This window comes from Acanthopagrus latus, chromosome 8 (genome assembly GCF_904848185.1).
Source record: "Acanthopagrus latus isolate v.2019 chromosome 8, fAcaLat1.1, whole genome shotgun sequence".
NCBI classification, from domain to species: domain Eukaryota; kingdom Metazoa; phylum Chordata; class Actinopteri; order Spariformes; family Sparidae; genus Acanthopagrus; species Acanthopagrus latus.
Genome location: NC_051046.1, coordinates 1677993 through 1700096, shown reverse-complemented (window position 1 = coordinate 1700096; position 22104 = coordinate 1677993). Strand labels below are relative to the sequence as shown.

Genomic DNA, 22104 nt, shown 5'->3' with positions numbered 1-22104 from the left:
CCTCCACTCAGCGGATTATCACCAGCGCTCCCAAAGTGATTGACAGGTGTGTTAATACAGGAGGTAACCCCCGGCAACAACCGAGCACCAGCCGGTGATGAGTTTCGCTGCTCGTAAAGATTCGTTTGACTTTTCTAAACTGGATGTAAATTCATCTGATTTGAATGGTCAGAAACTGTAGAATGGTCCTTTAAATTCAGTGATTTTGATTTATAAGTTATGATTTTTTCTTTTAAATATTAATGTTTAAGTCGTCCTACACCGATGTTTGAGATTACAGGTCGGGTCAGAGTTGGTTTCTTACTAACTGGACCTTTAAACTGAGGCAGGAAAAAAAAGATTTCTGCAGAACTTGTTTTTAAAACTTTATTAACAAAAGATGTCTGAACAACTTTCAGTGTTTCCTGCCGACACGACATGAAAAACAACGATCACGCTCATGTATCAGAAACCAGCTGCAGGTTACAAATGTTTTCAATCGTCATTTTACTTTTCTAATTTTATTACAAAGTGCACAACAAACACAAACATCAGCAGTGAACTTCTGCAAACACACAAACTTCCTGACGCTATTGAACGCCTCAATTCACAGCAGAACTCGGTCGGAACACGACAGGTCACAAAAAACCAAACACATGGTGAATAAACAATACAAATCACGACACAAATACAAACACAAACACGTCTTTAAAGTGTCTTAAAGATCAGCTTCATGTTCATTTGGTAAAAGATTCATAGTTTTCATTTTGTAGAAAAACTTGATTAAATTCCTCCCAAAAAAAAAAGAAGGAAAATATAATTTTAATGTCAAAAACAAATTCACATTAAGTTTTGATGTTTTTGAGGTTTACCAACAAAAACATCTGGTTAAGATCATGATTGTACTGAGCTCAGCTCGGGTCGTACGACGTCCTTCCCTTCCCTGAATCAGTTTAATTTATTTTTCTGTTTCTCATTTCATGATGACTAAATCACTACATTTTCCTTCTTGTTTCTCCACTTTAATTATTCACTAATTAAGAACAAAAGAAATAAACCACAGTCAGAAATCTGTGAACTACAACAAGAGCGGCACGTACGGGTCACAGCTAGCCGACCAGCTAACAGCTAACTGTTTTGATTGTAGCCTTACCGTTGTGCTAAGCTTGGCTAAATCTCCTTAACTGATAATTCCTTTAAATAGTGAATACAAAAGCTAACAAACTCTCATACAACAAGTGTGTTTTCACATGACATGAACGGGTTGTGACATGTACGTTAGCTTAAAGTGTTCTTCTAGGCAGATATTGAAATTGAAATATATAAAAGTGAGCTTGCAACAGTGTAAATCAGCTTTGGAGTCGTTTTAAAGGTGTGTTTTCTCTTGTAATAGAGCTAAGCTAGCAGTCTTTGTGCTAAGCTAGGCTCACACCAGCCTGGATTGTCTGTCACGTGATGTAAATATTAATTTAAACGTCGTTGGTGCTGCTGGACGGTTCGTTTATCTCTTCTGGTGGCGCTAAGCTAGCAGTTTGCCTCTCTGTGTCTGTATGCTAAGCTAGGCTACATATTATCCGAACATATCTGTGCTGGAAGCAGAGCGATGATGCTAATATTTAATCCAAAGTCCTTTGGAGATTCAACTTTAGTTCTCCGTGGTATCATTTCTCACGTGGGATGAATCAGAACTTCTCTCGGACCTTCAGCCGGTCAGCTCCTCCTGCAGCTCATTCAGGATGTACTCTCCGAACCCGCCCGTCTGGTCGCTGGTGCAGCCCAGCCGGCGGGCGTTGGTGAGCAGGTCTCCCAGCAGTTTGAGGCGATCCACCCGCGGCGTCAGGAAGTGGCTCTTCACAACGCTGGCGGTGTGCGGGTCTCCGTGGTTCCGAGCCAGCTGGCTCAGCTCAACCAGGACGTCCGCCTCCTCCCTGAGCTGGAGCAGCAGCAGCTCCAGAGCCGGTATCACCGCACAGACCGCCTCGCAGCCCGGCTTCTGAAATCCAGAGATTACAACCATCATCAGAGGCTTTTCTCAGAACCTCGGCATCGACCCTCGACCCGACCCGACAGTTCAGACTTCCGTCCTCACGCTCCAACTGTCTTGACTAAATGAAATGTTAGCTTGAATAAACTTGTTGATTTCTCTGGTCTGAACATCGTTTTTAGACATCTTAACATTAAAAATGTTACATATTGTGTCTTTAACAGCTTCATCGTTTAAATATCAAAGTCCGTTTTAAGTTCTTTCAGAATAAAAGTCCTTCTACAAGCAAACAAACATCTAGCCGAGCAGAGCGGACTGGACTCTGAGGCGTTGTGTTGTTGACGTTCACGGCACTTGAGAGACGGATAACGAGGTGTCCCAAACTGCTGCTGACTGGACCCGGGCCTCAGCCCTGAAACGATTTTACACGACTCATAAACCCGGGCCGGCGGTCGGAGGCCACGCTGCGACGCGCCAACGCCACCACCGCCAATGCCCTCAGCCATCTGGAAACGCCATCAGCACCACCGTCCCTCTGCCGCAGCATTAATCTCGCCAATTTTCCGGAACTCAGGGGGGGAAATGTACACCCTGACCGGCTTTAGGCCAGAGCCGGGGGCAGATCTCCAGGGGCTTCACCTCCCTCCCTTCTTCTCCGGCCTCCTGGTATCTCAACCCCCCCACACCACCACCAACACCACCAACACCACCTCCTCCTCTCGTCCTGTCACTGACGCCTGGCCCAAAATGAAGAGCTTCATTCCAAAATTATCTCCGCAATTTGAAAAAAAAAAAAGAAGTAGAAGTGGAGAGAGACTGAGACTCCTGCTCTGACAGCACAGCAGGAGAAATAAATCCTGGTTCTGGAGGAACGTGAGGTAAACTGAGAACGGACTGAAGCTGCTCACAGATAAAGTTCAGAACATAAATCCAGTTTCAGAATCATCAGGACCCCTGACGACACAAACAAACCCCCCTCCGGCCTGCTGAAGTGCCTCTGGGCAACACATCCTGACCTCTGACCTCCAAATGTAGTGAAGTAAAACCTCAAACTGTACAAACAGAATACTTAGAAATAAAAAGATGACATAAAGCATCAAACTGCGGGCAGGTCTCACCTGGACGTCCTTGCCGCAGTAGTTGCCTCCTCGCTCAGCCAGGTAGCCCAACATGGCCTCGGCCTCCTGCTGCTGCTTCAGCGCCTCCTGGTGGAAGAAGGAGGCGACGCGGGGCAGAGCGACGTCGTCACGCTCGAACACGCTGGACTGCAGGAAACGCAACAAAGACAAAACACCTTGTCGAGAGTGTGTAACTGAGCGTCTGAGTACCAAGAGTAACTTTATTTTTGGTAATAAATGTATTAAAGTATCAAAAGTACATGTAGAAGTAAATTAAACATTGTGTACTCTGATTATCTGTCTCACTGCTCATCAGATCAGTCGCTCATGTAATCTGCAAAGTTTCTGGTAACTAAACTGTCAAATGAATCTAGTGCAGTAAAAGTACAAAGATTTGCCTCCTAAATGTACCAACAGTGTTTGAGTAAATGTACTGAGTTACATTTTATCATTTATCAACCATTTAAACCTGGAGAGTTATTAGTTACCGGAGCTGCCAGATAAATGTAATGGAGTAGAAGTATTTGTCTCTGAGGTGAGAAGTGATGTGCAACACACACAGCTGAACATCGAGTATGAGTACAAACACATTACTGATATATTACTCTGTTATAAGATTACCAGTAAAATCACTGGTGTTAAAATAGTCACTTAAATGCAGTCATTTGTGTAGATGTATTGAGTTACTTCCACCCTGCAGTAAATGTACTCAGTAAAGTTCCTTCACTGGTTATAAACAACTGTAACCTGGAGAGTAATTAGAAATAAATCTGTCAGACAGATGTAATAACACAGTGTTTGTCTCTGAGGTGTAGATGGAGAGCAGCTCTGTAAAGGAAAACTTTACTAGATTATTTCCAGTTTCTGCTACATTATACTTTTACTCCATTACATTTAGTTGTTAGCTTTAGTTACTAGTTATTAGTAATCAGTAGTAAAAAACAACAACAGCATATGTGTATATAGTGATATGTGAGTAAAGCTGGACAGGCAGGTGTGCTGGAGTAAGAGCACTTGTCTCTGAGCTGTGATGCAGAAGTTCCTCAGCTCTGTGCTCGGTACCTCAGTAACTGGTTCCTCTCCTCCCTGCTGTCTTACCAGAGCCTGCAGCCGGTACGCTCCGTCCCACAGCAGGCTGCTCACCCCGCACAGCGCCTCCTCCACGGCGGCCTGCAGGTTGTGCCTGGCGCGGCTGCCCGCGGAGCTCCGGTGCGCTGCGCACAGCGGCAGGCCGGTCTTTAACCTCTTCTCTGCGGGCTCAGCAGCCATGACACCGCCGGTCGGGAGATAATCTCGACTGCCTGATAACAACAACCGGCTCGTCCTCCTCCAGCGGACCGGGACCGTCGACGGGAGGATAAATTTAGCCCGCAGGGATCAACTGTTTCCCGGTCAGCTGCCCAAGTTCATCCGGTGCGTGTGAGCTCCGAGCTGCAGCCTGAAGCACCGAGAGTTACATAACGGAGATGTCGGTGTCAGATCAGCCTCTATCGATTTATCGATTAATTACTGTGATTATTTTATTACCTGAGAAATATTTTGTCAGAAGTACGAGTAAAAGTTACATTTACAGGATATATTGTATATGAATAATGCTTTTAAAGTAACTGATATTTAGTTGAATGTTCTGTATCTGTTGGACTAATCGGATCATGGTTCTGATTGGCTCTGCTGCAGTGTGTAATCTGCAGAGTAACCAGTAACTGGAGGATTGTAAAGAAAATGAAATACTGGATGACCCGATGACGTCTGACCAGCTGAGCCAGTAGAACCAGTAGAACCAGGGAGGCTTCGCCCCAGTTCATCTCATCTTTCTGCCCCATATTGTGATCCAGATCATCGGGTCACTGATCAGCTGACCGTCATCAGTCTCTCCTCTGGATCCGGGTTCAGAGTCGACCTCCTGGTTCTCCTCCTGTTCGCAGCATCATGAGTGACGGCAGGGGCTGGCTGCTCCGCGGGGGGTCAGCTGGTCCTGGAGGGAAGAAAGCCCGGCTCTCAGCCCGGAGGTCAACAAGACCTGCACCCTTGACCCGCCCCCCCGAACCACAGACACCTCAGTGATCACCTGGACCGGACCTTCCAGTGTAACAGATTAGAGACCCACTGCAGGAGGAGGACCAGCTCCAGCCAGGTGACGCTGCACAGCAGATGAGGCCCGACTCAGTCCAGACTGAGGCTCTACACAGGCTGGTAAGAGGCCCGACTCCTTTACTGTAAAGAATAATTCTGATGGTGTGTATCATGACCCAGAGTCAGGGTGTCGTTTGGTTCTGATGGGCTGTAAATACTTTCTTCAGGTCAGAGAACACGAGTTACAAACTATTTAACATCAATTATTAACTGTTCTGCACGTGGAGCAGATGAAGTTAATCACAACAAACACAGAGATGTGAAGTCCAGTCAGGTTTATCTACACAACAACATAAATAGTTAATAAAGAGACAGGCTGGACACACACACACACACACACACACACACACACACACACACACACACACACACACACTTAATGGACCCAGAACGTGCAGACTGACAGCAGAGGTGTCGGCCTTCACACCTGCTGCCTGCTGTAAACCACCAGCACTACAACGACTGCATTGTCCTGCACTGGTGGCAGATTACTTTACACACACACACACACACACACACACACACACACACACACACACACACACACACACACACACACTCCGGATTAACTCAGCAGCAGATTTACTGCAGACAGTTGTGAGGTTTGTTGTGTTTGTGCAGTTCAGATGAACAAACGGAGCTTCATGACTCAGAGAGCTGAAGTCAGATAATAATTTATTGATCCTGTCTGAACTGTGTCATGAATCAGACGATGTTTGTCAGTTTAAAAGATCATTTTTTCATCAGGTTTGTCATAAAACTAATGAAAACAAAGACTATAAAGACGACACGGCCAACCGACTCGCTCGTGATGACGTGTATATCAGAACCTTTCACCAACAGTTTACTGTGATTTTCGTCTTTTTCAGGACCTTTTTTGTGTCGAGTCGCTTCGTGCTGGTGTTGAGACAGACGATGTAGTTCTGTGAGCACTTTAACATGAAACTAGATGATGTTTTACAGGAGCGTGACTTCATCCTCACAGAGATTGTGGGTTTGGCGCCGGTACAAGAGGCTGTGATTGACTGGAAAACTGACAAATGTCCACGTGCTGGCATGCTAACGTTTGCTAATAAGCACTAAACACAAATTACAGCTGAGGCTGATGTGACGGTCAGTAGCTTAAAAGTTAGCTTGAATCCAGATTTAATGGGACAATAAAAGCTTTGACGCTCAGATTTAGAGCCAGAATAAACAAAATATTCTTAAAGAGTGAATAAACTGGACACACAAGTCGTCATGTGAAACTGCCGTCAGCGGTACGAACACCTCGGTCAACACAAATTATTAGAGTGAAGAGAAAAGAAAATAATTTGATAATGTCGTTACCAGAATGACCAGCAGCTACACGTCTGACTCTCAGCTGCAGCTTCTTCCACAGGCAGGAACCGACGCCGGGTTCTCGGCTCCGACCGCCACTCAGGAACGCCGTCGCTCGTTTTGAATTCCTGTCTCTCTTCACCTGAGCCGGTTTATAAACGCGTCGCTGCTGCAGGCTTCATGTCTTCATACACATCATCTTGTTGTCAGATGATGATTATGATCTGAAGTACTTGATACCAAAATTCCCCTTTACTGTAACGTCTTTATAACAATGAGTCAACAGAAAGATGTGGCTCGGTGTCACAGCTGACATAAAACATCACGTCATGAGTCTGTAGTTCTGCTGCCGCAGCACCAGACAACAGATCAGCTTCGTTAACGTCCCTGTGAAGTCAAAACTGATGATTTTATCACGTACGTTTCGCTCCATATCTCACCTGTACACCAGTATCAGGCCCAACAATGGCAGATAAGCTGTTTTGAAGGTTTTTTAGAGTTTGTAACTTCCTGGAGAATCATCCTGCACTCGGGGATCGTACGCTAATTTCTCGTCTAAGAAACATTTTCTTGATTTTATGCTGCTGCCCAGGATGAAAAGAACAACGTGTCCAGATGTTTGTGTTCCTACAGTCAGACCTCACAGATTACTGCACAGAAACACAACTTCATGACTTCATGCAGTGGTCTTCTGGTTGTCCCTCCTGCTGATACCTTTCAGATCTAATCTAGTACCTAGACGATTGATCAAGTTTCCTGTTTGACAGATACGCTTTGTCACTAAAATTACTAAAAAAAAGTTACTAAAATAATTGCAAGCTGGTGCTAAATGTAACGTTAGCTGCTTAGCTCAGTAAGCGGATCTATTTACTGACTATCGGTCAAACTACCGTCCATCTTCTTGGCGGCTGATGCGTCGTGGTTCGACTGTTCTCTGGGAGCTGACAGTCTTTGTCGGTGACTGGGTCGCTCAGGACCGGCTGTGCTGAAGCAGTTATGACTCCGTTAGCTGTTTCATTATGTGTCATCTGGTCGTCTTTAACTTTCAGGGAAACATCAGTTGACGCTTCACAGAGCGAGGGAGGAGGTCGGGCGATAAAACTTTAAAACTTTACCTCGTCTCCCATGATGCCACGCTGCCTCTGCTTCTTGTTTTGATTGAGAGACAGCTCGCAGCAGAAGTTAAGTGCTGTTTCCGTATTTTCCTTGACGCTTTCTGTCTTATATAATGTTTCTAACCTCAAACCAAGATGGACATGTCACCCTGCTGGATTAAAACCTGCTTTACGTCTCATTCCTGAGGTGTGACCTGACCACCGAGCAGGGCCGGCGTTGGCCCGGCCTGCGGCGGGTCACAGCTGTCAAACAGATCAGCAGGACCTCTCTTTACGCCGCACCAGCAGCTGTCTATTAAGAATCCTCGAGTTCGTCATCAGCGGCGAAGTCCTCAGCTCACAACTCGCCTCATTACCGCCCTTAATGGAGGGAAGACAGAGACAAGGTAAATACAATTACTGATCAGAGCGAGAGACACTCGAGCCTGCAGAGGTGCCTCGTTTCACTGCCGGTACCCGACACCAGAGTCTGCCTCGTTACGGGGACCATAACCCCGTCACAGCACCGCTCCTGCTTTCATGAGCATCAGGTCGCGTTTCTGTTGTAAAATGCATCGGGCGAACAAACTGGGCCGTTTGAAGCGTGTTGTTGCCCTCTGAAATGGGAGGAAAGTAAATCCGGGTTTGGCCCGGTGAGACCCCTCGGATGCCTTTTGTGCCAGACGCTGCGATTACCCAGAAAGCCTCTGGAATGCCTACTTCCTCATTAAAGAGACAAATATAGCGCGGTGTGGTCTGGAGAGGGATGCGGGGTAAATGGATGCTGCGGTGTTATGTGGCAGAAATTAAACAATGATGAATGATGACGCTCGGAGGACGATGAGCTGAAGAACAGCAGACTATTTACAGAAACACATTCTTTACATGGGTGAGGCGTTTAGTGTCTGTGGGCCATCAGACCACCGGGATGGAGGAAAGTCCATCTTGAGGTTTTAATATTCAGAAACTCCGGTGAATCATGTCCACCACCGTCAGTTTAACCACGAGGATCACCAGCACTACGTTTACTGCTTCACTTCACTTCTGCTGTCGGGGAACAACAACTCAGATCCGAAACTTTAAACTACTCAAGTTTCTGATCCACTGAATCGATCACACAGACTCTAATAATTGTCAGCTTGGTGCGTTTCTGCAAAACCACAGATACTTGTCTTGTTCCTGTCTCGTCACAACGCTGAGCTTCTCCTCTGCTCAGGTTAAGATGACAAAAAGCACCTGGTTCAGGTTAGAAAACATCGTGGTTTGTCTTTGAATACCTGTTTTGGTCGCAGCGATCACAGAGTTCCGACTTCCTGTGAAACAGTTTTGGAAGCCACAAAAATGACAGGAAATGACTTCAGGTGTCCAAAAATGATCCGCTGGTGGAAGCACATAATGAGAACTGTAGAGCTCTTGATATATTGATATTAATACTGATAATAAAGTGTCAGTAAGTGACTGAGTGTGAGTTTATCCAGTGATGAGGTCACCACACAGTGAGCAGGTTGTTTTTGACGGTCCGGTTGTTGATCTGCAGATGAACGTCTCCTGTTTCTCCACATTGTGGGAATAGTGACGATGACCCAGATAACGTGTGCGGAGACGATCAGCAAACATTAAACCTGCTGCTGTTACACTCACACTTCTCTGGCCAGAACAGATCAGACATCAACACGTCTCCAATGTCTCTGTCGACCTCGATGAATCACATCAGGAAAATCTGTTTGTGTGGCTCGTCAGATTCATCCTGGTCGTGGTCTCGGGGGTTTTCCACACTGATCAAATGTTCAGGACCAGTTTCAGTATTTGTTTCCGGCTCTGGATCTGATAAATCTGAGAGATGATCCAGTCAGTTTTCTTTAAGTGTTTAAGTGTCAGGTGCTGCTCAGCCTGGATTTCAGTGCTCTGTGTTACATGTTCACACAGCAGGAGCTTTTTAAAAGTACACTTTAGAGATATCCCCTGCAGTCTGCGTGAGGACGAGACGCCGACACGTACAGAAAAATGTTTGTTTATTTCAAAATATCTGTATGAGTGTGAACTCTGGTCCTGTTAGCTGCTAGCAACATAACATGATGTAAACAAAGAGGAGATCAGACAAACAATGTCTCTGAGCTCAGAGGTGACAGTGATGGCAAAGGAGTGTGTGTGTGTGTGTGTGTGTGTGTGTGTGTGTGTGTGTGTGTGTGTGTGTGTGTGTGTGTGTGTGTGTGTGTGTGTGTGTGTGTGTGTGTGTGTGTTGTCGTCCTCCCTGTAAACGTCCTTTGAAAGACGAGCTCTTTAACACTGAGCCCACCTTCACCCCTCACGCTGCGTCTCTGATCAGGATGATAACAATCAGGACAGATTTTACAAATCTTATGTTTTTGCTTTCGATTTTTGAAATCAAGTCTTGTTAGTTCAGAAATTTTTGATGACTCAATTGGCTGAGAGAGAAGAGAGAGAAGTGGTTTTGCTTTCAGATCCCACTCATTCATCTAAGGGTGGCTTGAAGAGGACATAATACATATGAGGGACGTATCACAACCACAACTGAAACTGTGAAAGTAAATCAGCTGTGGGTGTGTGTGTGGGTGTGTGTGGGTGTGTGTGTGTGTGTGTGTGTGGGTGTGTGGGTTCTGCAGTTAATGTTGGGATAAGCGATGTTTGTGGGTTTTTGACTTTTCAGAGTGTGTGTTTGTGTGTGTGGTCGTGTGGGTGTGTGTGTGGTCATGAGTGTGGTGCGTCACCCTTTAACCCGGCGTCCTGAGGAGCCTCCACAGTCTGAGTCAACACACTGCTGCTGCTCTTCACACTCTCACGTTCACCGACGGCGATACCTGATAAATATACACCCAGAAATCACAAATGCGCCTCTTTCCTCTCCCCTGCAGTTCTGTTGTGGTGTCTGCTCTTTAACCTCCGTCCTCATTTTTTTGTCGTCTTCATCAGCCAGTGAAGATTTTCTTTCTCTGCTCATTAAAACTACAGACTGCTCCTTTTAATCAGTACACGAACAAGATGGCTGCCATCTCAGCCAGATAGCCAGCCCTGAGAGAAAAGTGACGAAGTTACAAAACCTGTTCGGTCTATTTTTTGTGTCTTGCTCCAAACTATGTAACACAGTAAACACGTCTCTGACTCCGAGCACAGAGCTGACGTCTGAAAGGATCGAGTGACCACATGAAGACATTTTATTTTCCAGTGGTCAACTTAATGATGACATCATAAAAAGTTCTGTAATTGGTCCATAGTTTTGCTGATGGTCTAATCTGGACCCACCCCAGAGCATCCCTCTCTGAGGCTTCTTCTCTGTTTTTAAGGTCTCGGGTCTAAAGATAAAGTCTCTGAGATTCGTGATTCAAATCAAACTGATCTTGTAGTTTACAGCCAGTTTCAGAGGTGGCCTGGTCACCTGGTCCGGTCTGGTCTGGTCCCTGCAGACTGATCGTCCCCCCTCCTGCTCGGCCCTGCAGGACACCAGCAGACCTCAGCTGAGATCACAGCCGCTCGGTGTTTTCCTTCATCTCTGGACGTTTGATTCTCTGCGTCCTCTCAGACTTCCAGCTGAGCTCTCTGGAGGTGGAGGGGGGTTCACAGCGAGAGGCGGCCAGCGGCTCTGACAGGACCGGCAGCTGAGGTCGAGGCTGGACCGGCCTCTGGACGTCACGTCCTAACGATGTCTCAGAGGTGTCCCGTCCTCTCCGTCCTGGTGGTCCACACACTTTGTTACATTCTTGTTCTGTACAAATGGTGAAGTACCTGTCGAGCATCAACGCCTCCACAGGACCATTTGATGAGCCGAGCGTTGACAGACGGACGAAACATTCCTGAAGTGGTCAGAAAATCTTTGTCTCCAGCCGAGACGATGGCTGCAGAGACATTTCACTCCAGTTTATTCAGTTTTAAATGTTGTTTTATTCTTCAAACTTTTCTCGAATCAGAAGAATTTTCTTCAGCATTTTTCTGTCTTCATCTAATGACACACGAGAGAAAGAATAAAAGAAAAAACTTCATCAGAAACTAGCAGAAGTGTTTCATCCAAACTGTGTCAGCACCGTTTCCTGATTCATCTAAATTAAGTTCTGGAGGAAGTCTTTATACTCACCACACCAAGAGTTACTACAGGCCAGACTCCAGTAAAGATTATCTGATTAATGATAACATTCATTTAAGTCTTAAACTTCAGTTCTGATGCAGGATGTAATCTGCAAAATAACTACTGAGTAAAACTGTCAAATAAATGAATAAATGTAGTGGAGTACAAAGTACATAGCAGAAAGTGGAAATACTCATGTAAAGTACAAATACCTCAGAACTGTACTTGAGTAAATTAACGTTTGTGATGTTTTTGTACATTTAACATGTAAACAGTGTTGTAAACATTATAAGATGATGTTTTGCTACATAAATAACAGCATTTACTCATTTCAGCTGAACAGAGACAGAAGTTTGTTTCAGTTCTCAGGTCAGAGCAGATTGTCCTGATGTGATTCTGAAAACAGCTCTGAGGATTCACACCAGCAGCTTCCACTTCTTCGTTAAAGGAAACGTGTAGAGGAAGAGTTATCAACGATAAATCCACAGTTCTGATGATTCGCGTCATGTTTCACGCTCGTCAAACCGCTCAGAGATCTCTGGTCCTGTGTGTTAAACGTCTGAACTGTTTCTCTCTGATTCTCCGTCAGTGTGTCAGAAGTGAACATCCGTGTTTCCTCTGTGGAGTCAAACTGTCAAACTGCGTCTGAATTGCTGCAATCAGGACTCGTCGTCACACCTCTGAACCTCTGAACCTCCCACACTGTTTTCCTGTTTCACACTTTGTCTTCTCATCGGTCGTTTCCATCCAGAGTGAGTGTCGACGTGACCACCACCATTCAAAACTATAATCTTACCATTTCTCTACCAGATTTTGGTTCTTATATTATTATTATTTGACACAAACTAAAATCTGTTGAAAACTACCTTCAGGAAAATGAAGCTACAGGAAAGAAATTATGAGATTTTTGTGTTTGAGAAGTAAAGAACAACCCAACCAGAATAAATATTCGCTAAAATAGGTTTTAGTTAAAAGTTAAAACTGAACTTTTCTTAATGTTGCAGCTTCACGTTTGTTTAAGTTGACGTTGTGCTTCTGCTCTGGTTCGGTTCATATTCATAAACCACTTCTGTTCTGGTTCTGGTTAGAAACGGCACAAGAACATTTAACTGCTAACATGATGTCCTGAGTCCACAGTGCTGATGGCTGCGACACAGAAAATATGGATTTACGCTTGATTCAACTGACGTGGCGCACTAACACCAGGCTATCTGTACCGAGCTGAAGAACCTTTGACCCCCAAAGTCCAGTTTGTTGACTAGTGTGAGCGCTCCATACGTCCTCGGACCAGGACCGGTTGGAAGAGATGTGCTTCACCACTGTACGGTTGCTCATGCATGAATATTTTTGGAAAGTGACGATGTGGTGATCCTTGTTGTGGTCCGGACTGCAGGTCCAGGATTCTGAGTTCTACTGGAAGGAGTCCGAATGCTCCACAACTGCTGGACTTGGTGTGTAGGAGGCGACGTTGACTCCTCCCACCTCAGTAATCTCTCCTCATCTCTCTCACACAGACTGCTGCTCTCCTCCTCACAGGGGAGAGATCTGCATCATGACCGAGTCCAACAGAACAGAAGAATCACTGTGCGATGGTTCTGCTGCTGCACAGAAACAATCCTGCATCTGTGCTTCTGTATCACACTGAGGTTTCATGTAACACCAACAAAATGAACATTAAGTGCATCATTTTTGCAGCTCAGTCTTCATGATTGAATGTTAGCAGCTGACTTTTGTACCAAACGTTGAATATCAGATTCACATCAGGAGGTGGAGGTGGAGGTGGAGGTGGAGGTGTTACAGCCGACAGCAGCCCAACTGACCTTCAGCACATTGTGTCACAACATAAATTTGAAAACTGAACCCACAGAGACGTAAAGGTTCAACATGTCTGCGGTTTCAGAACCGTGCCACGTTTATTCTGACACATCAGCAGCGTTAAAGTCTAAAATGTAAAACGTGGCGGTCGTGTTGCTCGCAGCGCTCAGCGAGCCGGACGTGCGAGTCAGCAGAGCTGTTTATAATCTTTTACACGGCTGAAGAATTTCCTCAGTCATGGAAACTGAACCCGAGTCCGATCCAGCTCCCCGACATCCTCCAGCTTCCTGCTTTCTTCTTCTTCTTCTTCTGTTCCCTCCGTCAGCGTGGAGCAGCAGCAGCAGCAGCGTGGCTGTGACAAAAGCAGAGGAATGCCGAGGTGGACCGCAGTAAAGAGCCGTCTCGCCTCGGCCCTCGGCGCTGTAACTGTAGCACGCCGGCCATAAACGCTGAGCGGCGAGGCCGAGGGAGGCCCCCAGGAACGGACTGCGATCAGGTTTCAGCATGTGCACCATGAAGAATTCTACATCCCGAGGTCCACAAATGGAAACACAAACTGCTGTTAACAGCAAATAAAGCAGCAGCAGGAGTTTAGAGAACTTGTTTTCAGCAAAGATCTGATGAAACAGTCATTCAAACGTTGTTGATATACGTGGGAACCATCTCGCTGTGTTTGTAAGATTTCCTCCATGTTTTAATACAAACTAAACAGAGCCGCAGTGCATGCTGGGAAATAAAGTGCTCATTCTGTTCAGGGAGTGTTTCATGAACAGAGATCATCAGATGACCTGGATGAGACTTAGAGACGGGTCATGGTTCTGGTTTTAACCTGTGACTGCTGTCCAGAGAGGAAACTTCCCTCCCAGATGAGCTCATCCCACTTCTGAAGAACAACAGAGTCCAGAGGATATTTTCCACTGGCAGCGCCACCAGAGCCGACGCTCAAACACACTCTGTTCTTCTGGGCTTTTTTTTCAGGCTGCCATTAGCCTCTTGGCACACAGTTCACTCTGCGTTATGGAGTTTGTCCCTATCAGCACCTGCCTGCCTGCCAAAACCTGCTCTCGGACCCGCGGTGGCCAAACAAAGGTCTTTAAGTAGCGGAGGGTCGCGGCGGGACGGGAACATGAAAGTTGGAGAGCGCTGGTGGCTCTCAGAGAGACGAAACTCGAGCTTGTGTTTTTCCAAAACAAAATTATGGAAGAGAGAAAAAAATGGAAGTGTGTGTGTGTGTGTGTGTGTGTGTGTGTGTGTGTGTGTGTGTGTGTGTGTGTGTGTGTGTGTGTGTGTGTGTGTGTGTGTGTGTGTGTGTGTGTGTGTGTGTGTGGCAGAGGAAGTCAAAGCAGTTGGCTGTCAGCTCCATTTGGCTCCTGTCACACTCCCTCCATTTCTCATAGAGCGCCATAAGGAAGGCCTCAGCACGACCACTTCCCAGAATGCTCCTCTGCAGCTCCCTGACGGCAGCCATTCATCTCCTCCCTCCTCACCGCTCCTCACCCCCTCACCACTCCCCTGAGCCCTCATTTAAATCCATTTAAACCCCTCCGATATGACTGGGATCAAGTGTCCGGTGCAGCTCGACGAGCAGAGCAAGGCACTCTGAGTGCTGAGGTTGAGGGTTTGATTCCCAGCGGGGGGGCTGCAGATATCTGCTGCAGGGTGCTCCACACAGGAAGTGTCAGAGGATACGTGAGGTTGCAGCACACCTTGTGCTCCGTCTCATTTTATACACATCAACAAGACGATAAACAGGTTGTAAACATGTTTATTTCAATATAAGAGGCACCAGACTGCTTTTATTTTGAAGGTCAAAGGTCAGTCATGCTGGCAGCTCTGCGAGGCTGCCGAGGACGCCTCAGTTAATCCTGACACAGTGTTTATCATGGAGCTGCTTTTGATGCTTTGAGGGCAAAAAGCTTCTGCTAACTTCCAGTTTAGCGCTCGGTGATCATTTAATCGTGTGGCCCTTCTAGACTTTCTCAATATTATTGAATCTAATGGCTTAAAATATGACAGTATCAGGAAAGAAACTCTGTTCACTTCACTTGCAATTTATTTTAATAACGACGTTGTTACGAGACAGTGGAGGAGAGCGTCTAAAACAGGTGGACCCATGTGGACCAAGACAGGCGGACTACATGGTACTGTGGGCTGCCATTATCTGCAAAAATATTCAGATGCAGTCATGGAAACTCAAGTCAAGTGAAGTACAAGTTCCTCAACAATGTACCTGAGTAAATGTACTCAGTTACATTCCGTCACTGCGATGCTGTTGGAGATGAAATGAAATATTTTTCTGCTTTTACATTTCAGTGTTTTTGTCACAACAAGTTCAGATTGCAGTTCATTGATTCGCTGAATGTTTATATCATTAAAATGTTTGATTTTCAGCCTCATAAAGCTCCACCTGCTGCAGTCAGTGCCCGACGCTCCGCTCTCCGGCAGCTGAATACCTCAAATATTCTGTAATGGTGTTTCAGGCTCCTAATCAGACATCAGCCTCAGAAAACAGCAGTGAGAGCTTTTCTTTTCCCCGGGTCAGTGGATTTAGACAAACCGCAGGATATAATCCCATTTTCCACTCGCAGACGAAGCTGTGAACCCACTGAATCTCGCCCTCTAAGTAGCGGAGGCGCCGTCCTGCCCTCTGCGGCCCGGCACTCAGCCAGGGCAGGGTGGGGGGTCCTCGGCTCGACCCGACCCAACCAGGACCAGGAGAGAGAGAGAGAGAGAGAGAGAGAGAGAGAGAGAGAGAGAGAGAGAGAGAGAGAGAGAGAGAGAGAGAGAGAGAGAGAGAGAGAGAGAGAGAGAGAGAGAGAGAGAGAGAGACAGAGAGAGAGAGAGAGAGAGAGAGAGAGAGAGAGAGAGCAGTGTGGGGTCCAAATGATGACAGAGAAGAAGAAGCTGTGAGTCGGCCGACTGCTGAGGTTTCGAAATATTTTTCCCTTTAAGAATCCAGAATCATCCAGATGTTACTCTGTTGTAGTTTCACTGCTTCGTGCTGCATGAGTTCATGGCCAAAAGTATGTGGACAGCTGAACATTACAGCAGAGGAGTCCACACGTCTTTCTCTCCAGCAGGAGTTCAGACACTGTGTTACTGTAAAAACAGACTCTGGTAAAAGTAGAAGTTCTGATCCAACTTGTTTCCTCCAGTACAGTAACAGAGTTCAGGCTCTGACATGGACTCAGAGCATCAGAGTAAAATTCTCCCTCTGAAGGACATTTGTTAGACACATGTTGAGTTGGTAAAGCGTCCTGAGCAGCAACAAAGAAAATAAGAAAATCCACGTCAGATTCTTTCTTTTTTTTAGGATCCATTTATTTGCAGATATTGAGGTTTTAGTGTATAATAATAATCTGAACATTCTCTGGAATCAACCTCCAAACACCTTCACCGACCCAAACCTGATCACATGACCATGAAGGGAACCCTCTGCTAACAGGTGGACTTTGAGTTGAAGCTTGATGTATTTCGCAGCCTTGTCGTTTTATATAAACAGTGGATGTTATGGCCACCAGCCGGTATCAGGTTTAATATCAAACCTGCTGAGGCTCATGTTCGCTGCACCTCAGTGGGGGCGCGGGCCGGGCCGGGCCGGGCCGGGCCGGGCTGCAGGGCACAGAGGGGGTAACCTGAGTGGGCGTGGAGAATCAGGCTGCACGCTCAGGTGTGTTTGGACTGGAAGCAGAGCGGCGATGATTCAGGTTCCTCCAGATTTCCATGAGGATCTTCCTCCTCAGAGCTGACAGCTGATGACAAGACGGAGACCATTTAATCTGCAGCCACAGAAAAAACATGATCACTTCTGACTGGACATGACAGCACCGAGGACCAGTTCACAAAGACTGTATTGCACAGTAAACACAGCCGTAGCCCGTCCATGCTGCACAGACAGAAATATATTAAATATCAGTGTTATATGAAGTTTATAGTGCAACAAACCAGTTGGTCAGATTTGACAGGATGATGTATAAAAGCACTTTAAAAGGATGGAAATGAAGGAAAATGATTCTCCTGCTTGTCCTGTTGTTTAATTTGATTTTAATTACTTAATAATCATGTTCTCTGTTGATCCATCATTTTATTCCTCTGGATCACATTTCATTCAAGTCTTACAGTTCTGTGTACGTTCTCTGATTCTATATCTGATCACAATATAAAATACAAACTGAGGTTTTTCTCTGCGGTATATCTAGTTGTTCCCGTCCTCCCTCGTACTTTGACAGTGTTTTGGGTTCCCAGGGCGGCTGTGGAGAGAGTGGTCTACCACATTGAGTCTGATGTAGAAAACAAGACTTCCAGGTCGCGGCGTCCCGTTCGGTGACATGGCAGGATCGTTTGTCCCTCGTGGGAGTTTCCCCCCCGGACACTTCCCTCAGCTCCTCAGGCTGGCTGCTGTCCCCTCCAGGTCCTCCACCCTGCAGGGGGGCGGAGGTGGAAGCAGTGTCAGAGGTGGAAGTGGATGAAGTTTCCAGATGCTCCACCAGTGTTTGGACTGCTGACAGTGCAGCTCCGGTCTCTATGTGAGCACTTAAGTCCACAATTTATGGTTTATTGTGTTGTTCTGACTTCCTGCAGTCACCTGTTCTCATCTGGACTCCTTGTTTGATTTAGCTGCATGTACAAACCCACAGAACCATCAGTTCAGTGCTGAAAGACTAGACCAGGGCTGCACCTCATGCTCAGTTTAATCATTAATTCATCTCTTATCTCTTTTTCTAACCATTAACCATGATGTTGTTACATCCCTCCTTCTCTTTTAGTCATATCTTTAATATTACCATCAGATAAAGGCATAAATGTCTGTAGAATATATTGCAGCAGAATGTCCTAAAACCCAGAAATATGCTCACAATTTTGGTTTATCAATTTAAACAGTTTTTAGCTGTTTGAAGTAAGGTTGCATGATATACGACACTGAAGCTAAACATGAACTTTAAAGAAGAAAAAGAAGAAGAAGGACCACTAGTCCATCTTTACAGGACTCTAGGAGGTTTTTTGTTGAGGAGACTGGGGTGGTGCAAACTTCTGGGTTAGCCGACATTAATAGGTCATCCCTGCAGAACTGCAGAACTCTACGGTACGTTAAAGCCCATCACAGCTTCCCAGAGCCCAGCTGACAGCACCCAACAGTCTGACTCACAGAAATTCACTTAACACTGATATTAATCAGAGAAATACAGCACATTTTAGAAGCTTTATGATTGTTTTTTTTTCTTTTGCAGCTTTTCAGAACATTTAAAGGGTCCAAAGGATCAGATTTCCATGCATCACGTTTTTTTTTTTTTTTTTGTGGGTGCATTCAAAGATACATGTATCAAAATAGTTCTTGGATTGTTAATTCAAATAATGGCTTAAATTCGTGTTTACTAGCAAATGCTTCATTTGGTGTTTTTAATAAAAAAAATTATAAATGATATATCATAAATCTCTTCATGGACTACGAACCTCTTCATGATCTAACAGTCCGACTCAACAACCAGAGGACGTCAGAACTTTACTGTCTCGCTCTCTGTAGAGGTTTGACTCCCGACCGCCTTGTCAACTTTGACAAAACATGGACATTCACATTCCTGTAAAGTTACAATGTGTGTCTGCACGTATGTGTATACATGACTGTGCCATTATCAAGTGCTTGTTACAACTGCAGCATTTTTTAATTACTGACGAATCTGTTGATGTTGCATCTTGTCGAGTCAAAGTTGGCTGACTCAAAATGAACTGTTCATTCAGTGTAGTTTGGTCCAGAGCTCGAAAAGGACGAGTATCTATACATCTATACAGTGTTTGTGCTTCTCTGTGACCTCTGACCTGCTGACGGGGGGTACAACAGGTGTCTGTCCATCTGTGAAACACATAAGAGCTCTGATTCACTATGAGCTCAGGAGACACTGCTGCTTACAGCCTCAACTCACCCAGATATGCTAAATATATTTCAAATTAAAGATTTCACATATGAAACAGTAGTTTAATAAATAAAATATGACACATTGTTGTAGAAAAGCTGTAAAAAAAATGTGCTAAAATAAGCTAAACCTTGACAAAATTTAAATACTTCTTGCATCACAAATAATATTACAATAATACATCAATGATGAATAAAACACTGAATTGTACTTTTGATACATTAAGTACTTTTTGCTGCCAATACTTCTGTATTATTATGTATATAAAATTTTGAATGTATGAGTTTAACTCATGATGAAGCAGGATAGGAGTTTTTCTATAACTCTCAGTAGCTTTCTCACTGCCAAAACATTTAAAATGTTTATTTTGTCAGATAACAGCTGTCATCACGTCCCCCACTGTTTTCTTTGGGTTGTTTAAAAACGGGTGAAACAGCGCCCCTCTGGGCTGTAACGGCTGGTAAGCGGCGGTCAATAGTAGCGGTCAAACAGGGTATTGCAATCACGATGGGCGGTGAAGGTGGTCGGTGGCGTGTCCCGGAGAAGAAGCCAGGTGAAGCTAACACCTGTTCATTCATAAAAAAAGGAAAGAAAATAAAACAGCAGGATGTCGGTATCGTCAACTGATTGAGACACGATGAACCGTCTGAAAGTACCGGGAAGTCACGATAAAAATAACGTTAACTCCGGCAAGAAATCAAATAAAAACAGCCGGGGTTGTTCGTTAGCTAGCTAACATAGTTACGCAGTAAGCTAGCAGAACAGGCTAAGCTAGCAGCGACTGGAGTTCTAACCGCCAAAAGAGAAACAAGATCAGTGGGACGTTATGATGTGGACATGGACCCTGAAACCTCCATGAAGGACAGGACAGGACGGGACAACTCTCTTCTACAAAGGTGAGTCCAGTACAAACTCTCTGTCCCTCTACTGGCTGGTTTCTTTTCTGCTGTGTGAAATGTCCCGCCCGGCGCCGTGTATTTACTGGTTAGGTCCTGTTCTGCTTTTTGACTGTCCCGCCGTGGCTCAGTGTATTTACTGGCTGGTTTCTCTTTGCTAGTGAAATGTCTTGCTGTGGCTGTGTTTACTTATTGGTTAGGCGCTTTTCTGCTGGTTGACTGTCCCACCATGGCTCTGTGTATTTACTGGATGGTTAAATATCCCTTCATGGATTCATGTTATTGATGTTTGGTATTTATTCTGCAGCTTTAGTTCAATGTCCTACCTGTCTGCTTGGTTTCATGTACTAGTTATTGTTGTTGGTGTTGTTATAATCACTATCATTGTTATTATTTCACCATTGATTTAAGTAAAATGTCCCACTATGGCTCAGTGTATTTACTGGTGTTGTGTGTGATGTTATAGGCGGAGGAAGTAAGCACTCATCATGTACTTACAGTAGTTAAAGTGCAGACAAGTCAGTTACACAGTAGAATCCAGCATTCAGCATGTTTGGCTACTTTCAGAATTAAATATATGATGACATAGGGTTCTCATTACAAAAGCATTAAAATGTTCATCACTATAATATTCCAGCTGGAGTGCTTTGGTAAATGTACTTAGTTACTTTCCCCCTTTGGATTATTGAGGTTGTGTTGAGCCTGGGATGTAATGTTAAATGGAATTGCCCAAGTTTTTGGATTTTTCATTGTCAAATTACGTTCTGTCTGATTGGAATTGTTCTAATAGTGGTCTGTACATTAGGCCTTACAATGAATGAATGAACGGGTGTGTCAGCTGTGTTCACTGCTGATTTGCACTGTGTTTCAGAGTTTAAGCTGAATGAGATTTGGTAGTTTTGAGGAGATATGTAGTTTTTGGTTGTGTAGTTTTGCTGGTCAGTCTTCTCTGGTGTGTGAAGTTCTTTCATGTGAAGCATGAGGAGCCCATCCAGTGATCCCTCAGTTAAATCACTCCTCTGTTAAAGTTACGTTCTCACCGCAACTCATTTATCTTCATCACTGAGACACGTCGTTTCCACACCGACACATTCAGCATTATAAATCATATGCTGATGATGTTTTGTCTCTGCTCTTTCAGGCTAACTGGTGGGGAGGGGGTTAGACCTTAAGTTACTTCCTGTGGCCCCCGGTCCTCCAGATCAGACTGCTTTCTGTGAGTAACAGCTGTAATGCTCCCAATTATCACAGTGTCACAGACTTCAGGTTCAGACTTACAGACCTGCAGAGGTGTTTCAGTTGAAGAGGGATTTGAAGAAGCATTCTGAGCACAGATGTAAAGTTAGTGAGCCCAACAGGGATGTGTTGATTAGTCAAACTTGAAAACTGTCTTGAACCTGAAATGCCTCTATTAGAGCTTATAGTACTTACAGTACACACCATAAACATGAGCTGCTGGGTTCTTAGAAATGCAGGAGGAATGACTTTGAGTTCAGTGGAGTGTCACATACCTTAAGACTAGGCATTTTTATCATTCTGATGGCAGAAGTTTCCCATTATTCGTGTGCATCAGTGTCCTTTTTCCATAGATATTTTGGTTGATTTTGAAGTATTTAAAGTGAACACATACTCTAACTGCTTTTACTGACTGGCCACTTACTCATTTCCTGTTCACTCACTCTTTTACACTTCCTGGCTAACCTCCTATAGGCGTGCTATCACATCAAAATTTGTCTTGTTTAATCTTATTGAACCTCAAAAGAATGAAGAACTGAAAG

At 44.9% G+C, this 22104-nt stretch overlaps 2 protein-coding genes and 1 long non-coding RNA gene across 5 annotated transcripts in view; 2 read left to right on the top strand and 1 right to left on the bottom strand.

Annotated features, from left to right (window-relative positions):
* Nucleotides 1-362: 362 nt before the first annotated feature.
* Nucleotides 363-4509, bottom strand: zgc:172145 (uncharacterized protein LOC559095 homolog). 2 transcript variants are annotated; one of them, XM_037106818.1, is made up of 3 exons: nucleotides 4144-4509; nucleotides 3082-3228; nucleotides 363-1972 (listed from the first exon to the last, which is right to left on the bottom strand). In XM_037106818.1, exons 1-3 carry the CDS (start codon nucleotides 4348-4350, stop codon nucleotides 1682-1684), a joined length of 645 nt encoding a protein of 214 aa, XP_036962713.1. In that variant the 5' UTR covers nucleotides 4351-4509; the 3' UTR covers nucleotides 363-1681. The 2 variants fall into 2 exon arrangements, with proteins under 2 accessions (XP_036962713.1, XP_036962714.1); XM_037106819.1 differs by having other exon boundaries at nucleotides 4180-4486.
* Nucleotides 4360-18889, top strand: LOC119024258. Its single transcript, XR_005076429.1, has 4 exons — nucleotides 4360-4494; nucleotides 4759-5274; nucleotides 17767-18047; nucleotides 18750-18889. It is a non-coding gene; the product is annotated as an uncharacterized LOC119024258 (long non-coding RNA).
* A 1020-nt stretch (nucleotides 18890-19909) lies between these two features.
* LOC119024247 (voltage-dependent calcium channel subunit alpha-2/delta-4-like) overlaps nucleotides 19910-22104 on the top strand; it is a 99225-nt gene continuing 97030 nt past the window's right edge. The window contains exons 1-2 of one of the 2 annotated variants that reach the window (XM_037106810.1): nucleotides 19911-20326; nucleotides 21468-21542. Coding sequence is in view for 1 of the 2 variants with exons in the window: in XM_037106809.1 (XP_036962704.1) it covers nucleotides 20268-20326 (59 nt within the window). In the remaining variant the exon portion in view is untranslated. Of the gene's footprint in view, nucleotides 20327-21467; nucleotides 21543-22104 lie in introns of both variants that reach the window. The other variant, XM_037106809.1, reaches the window with a different exon arrangement.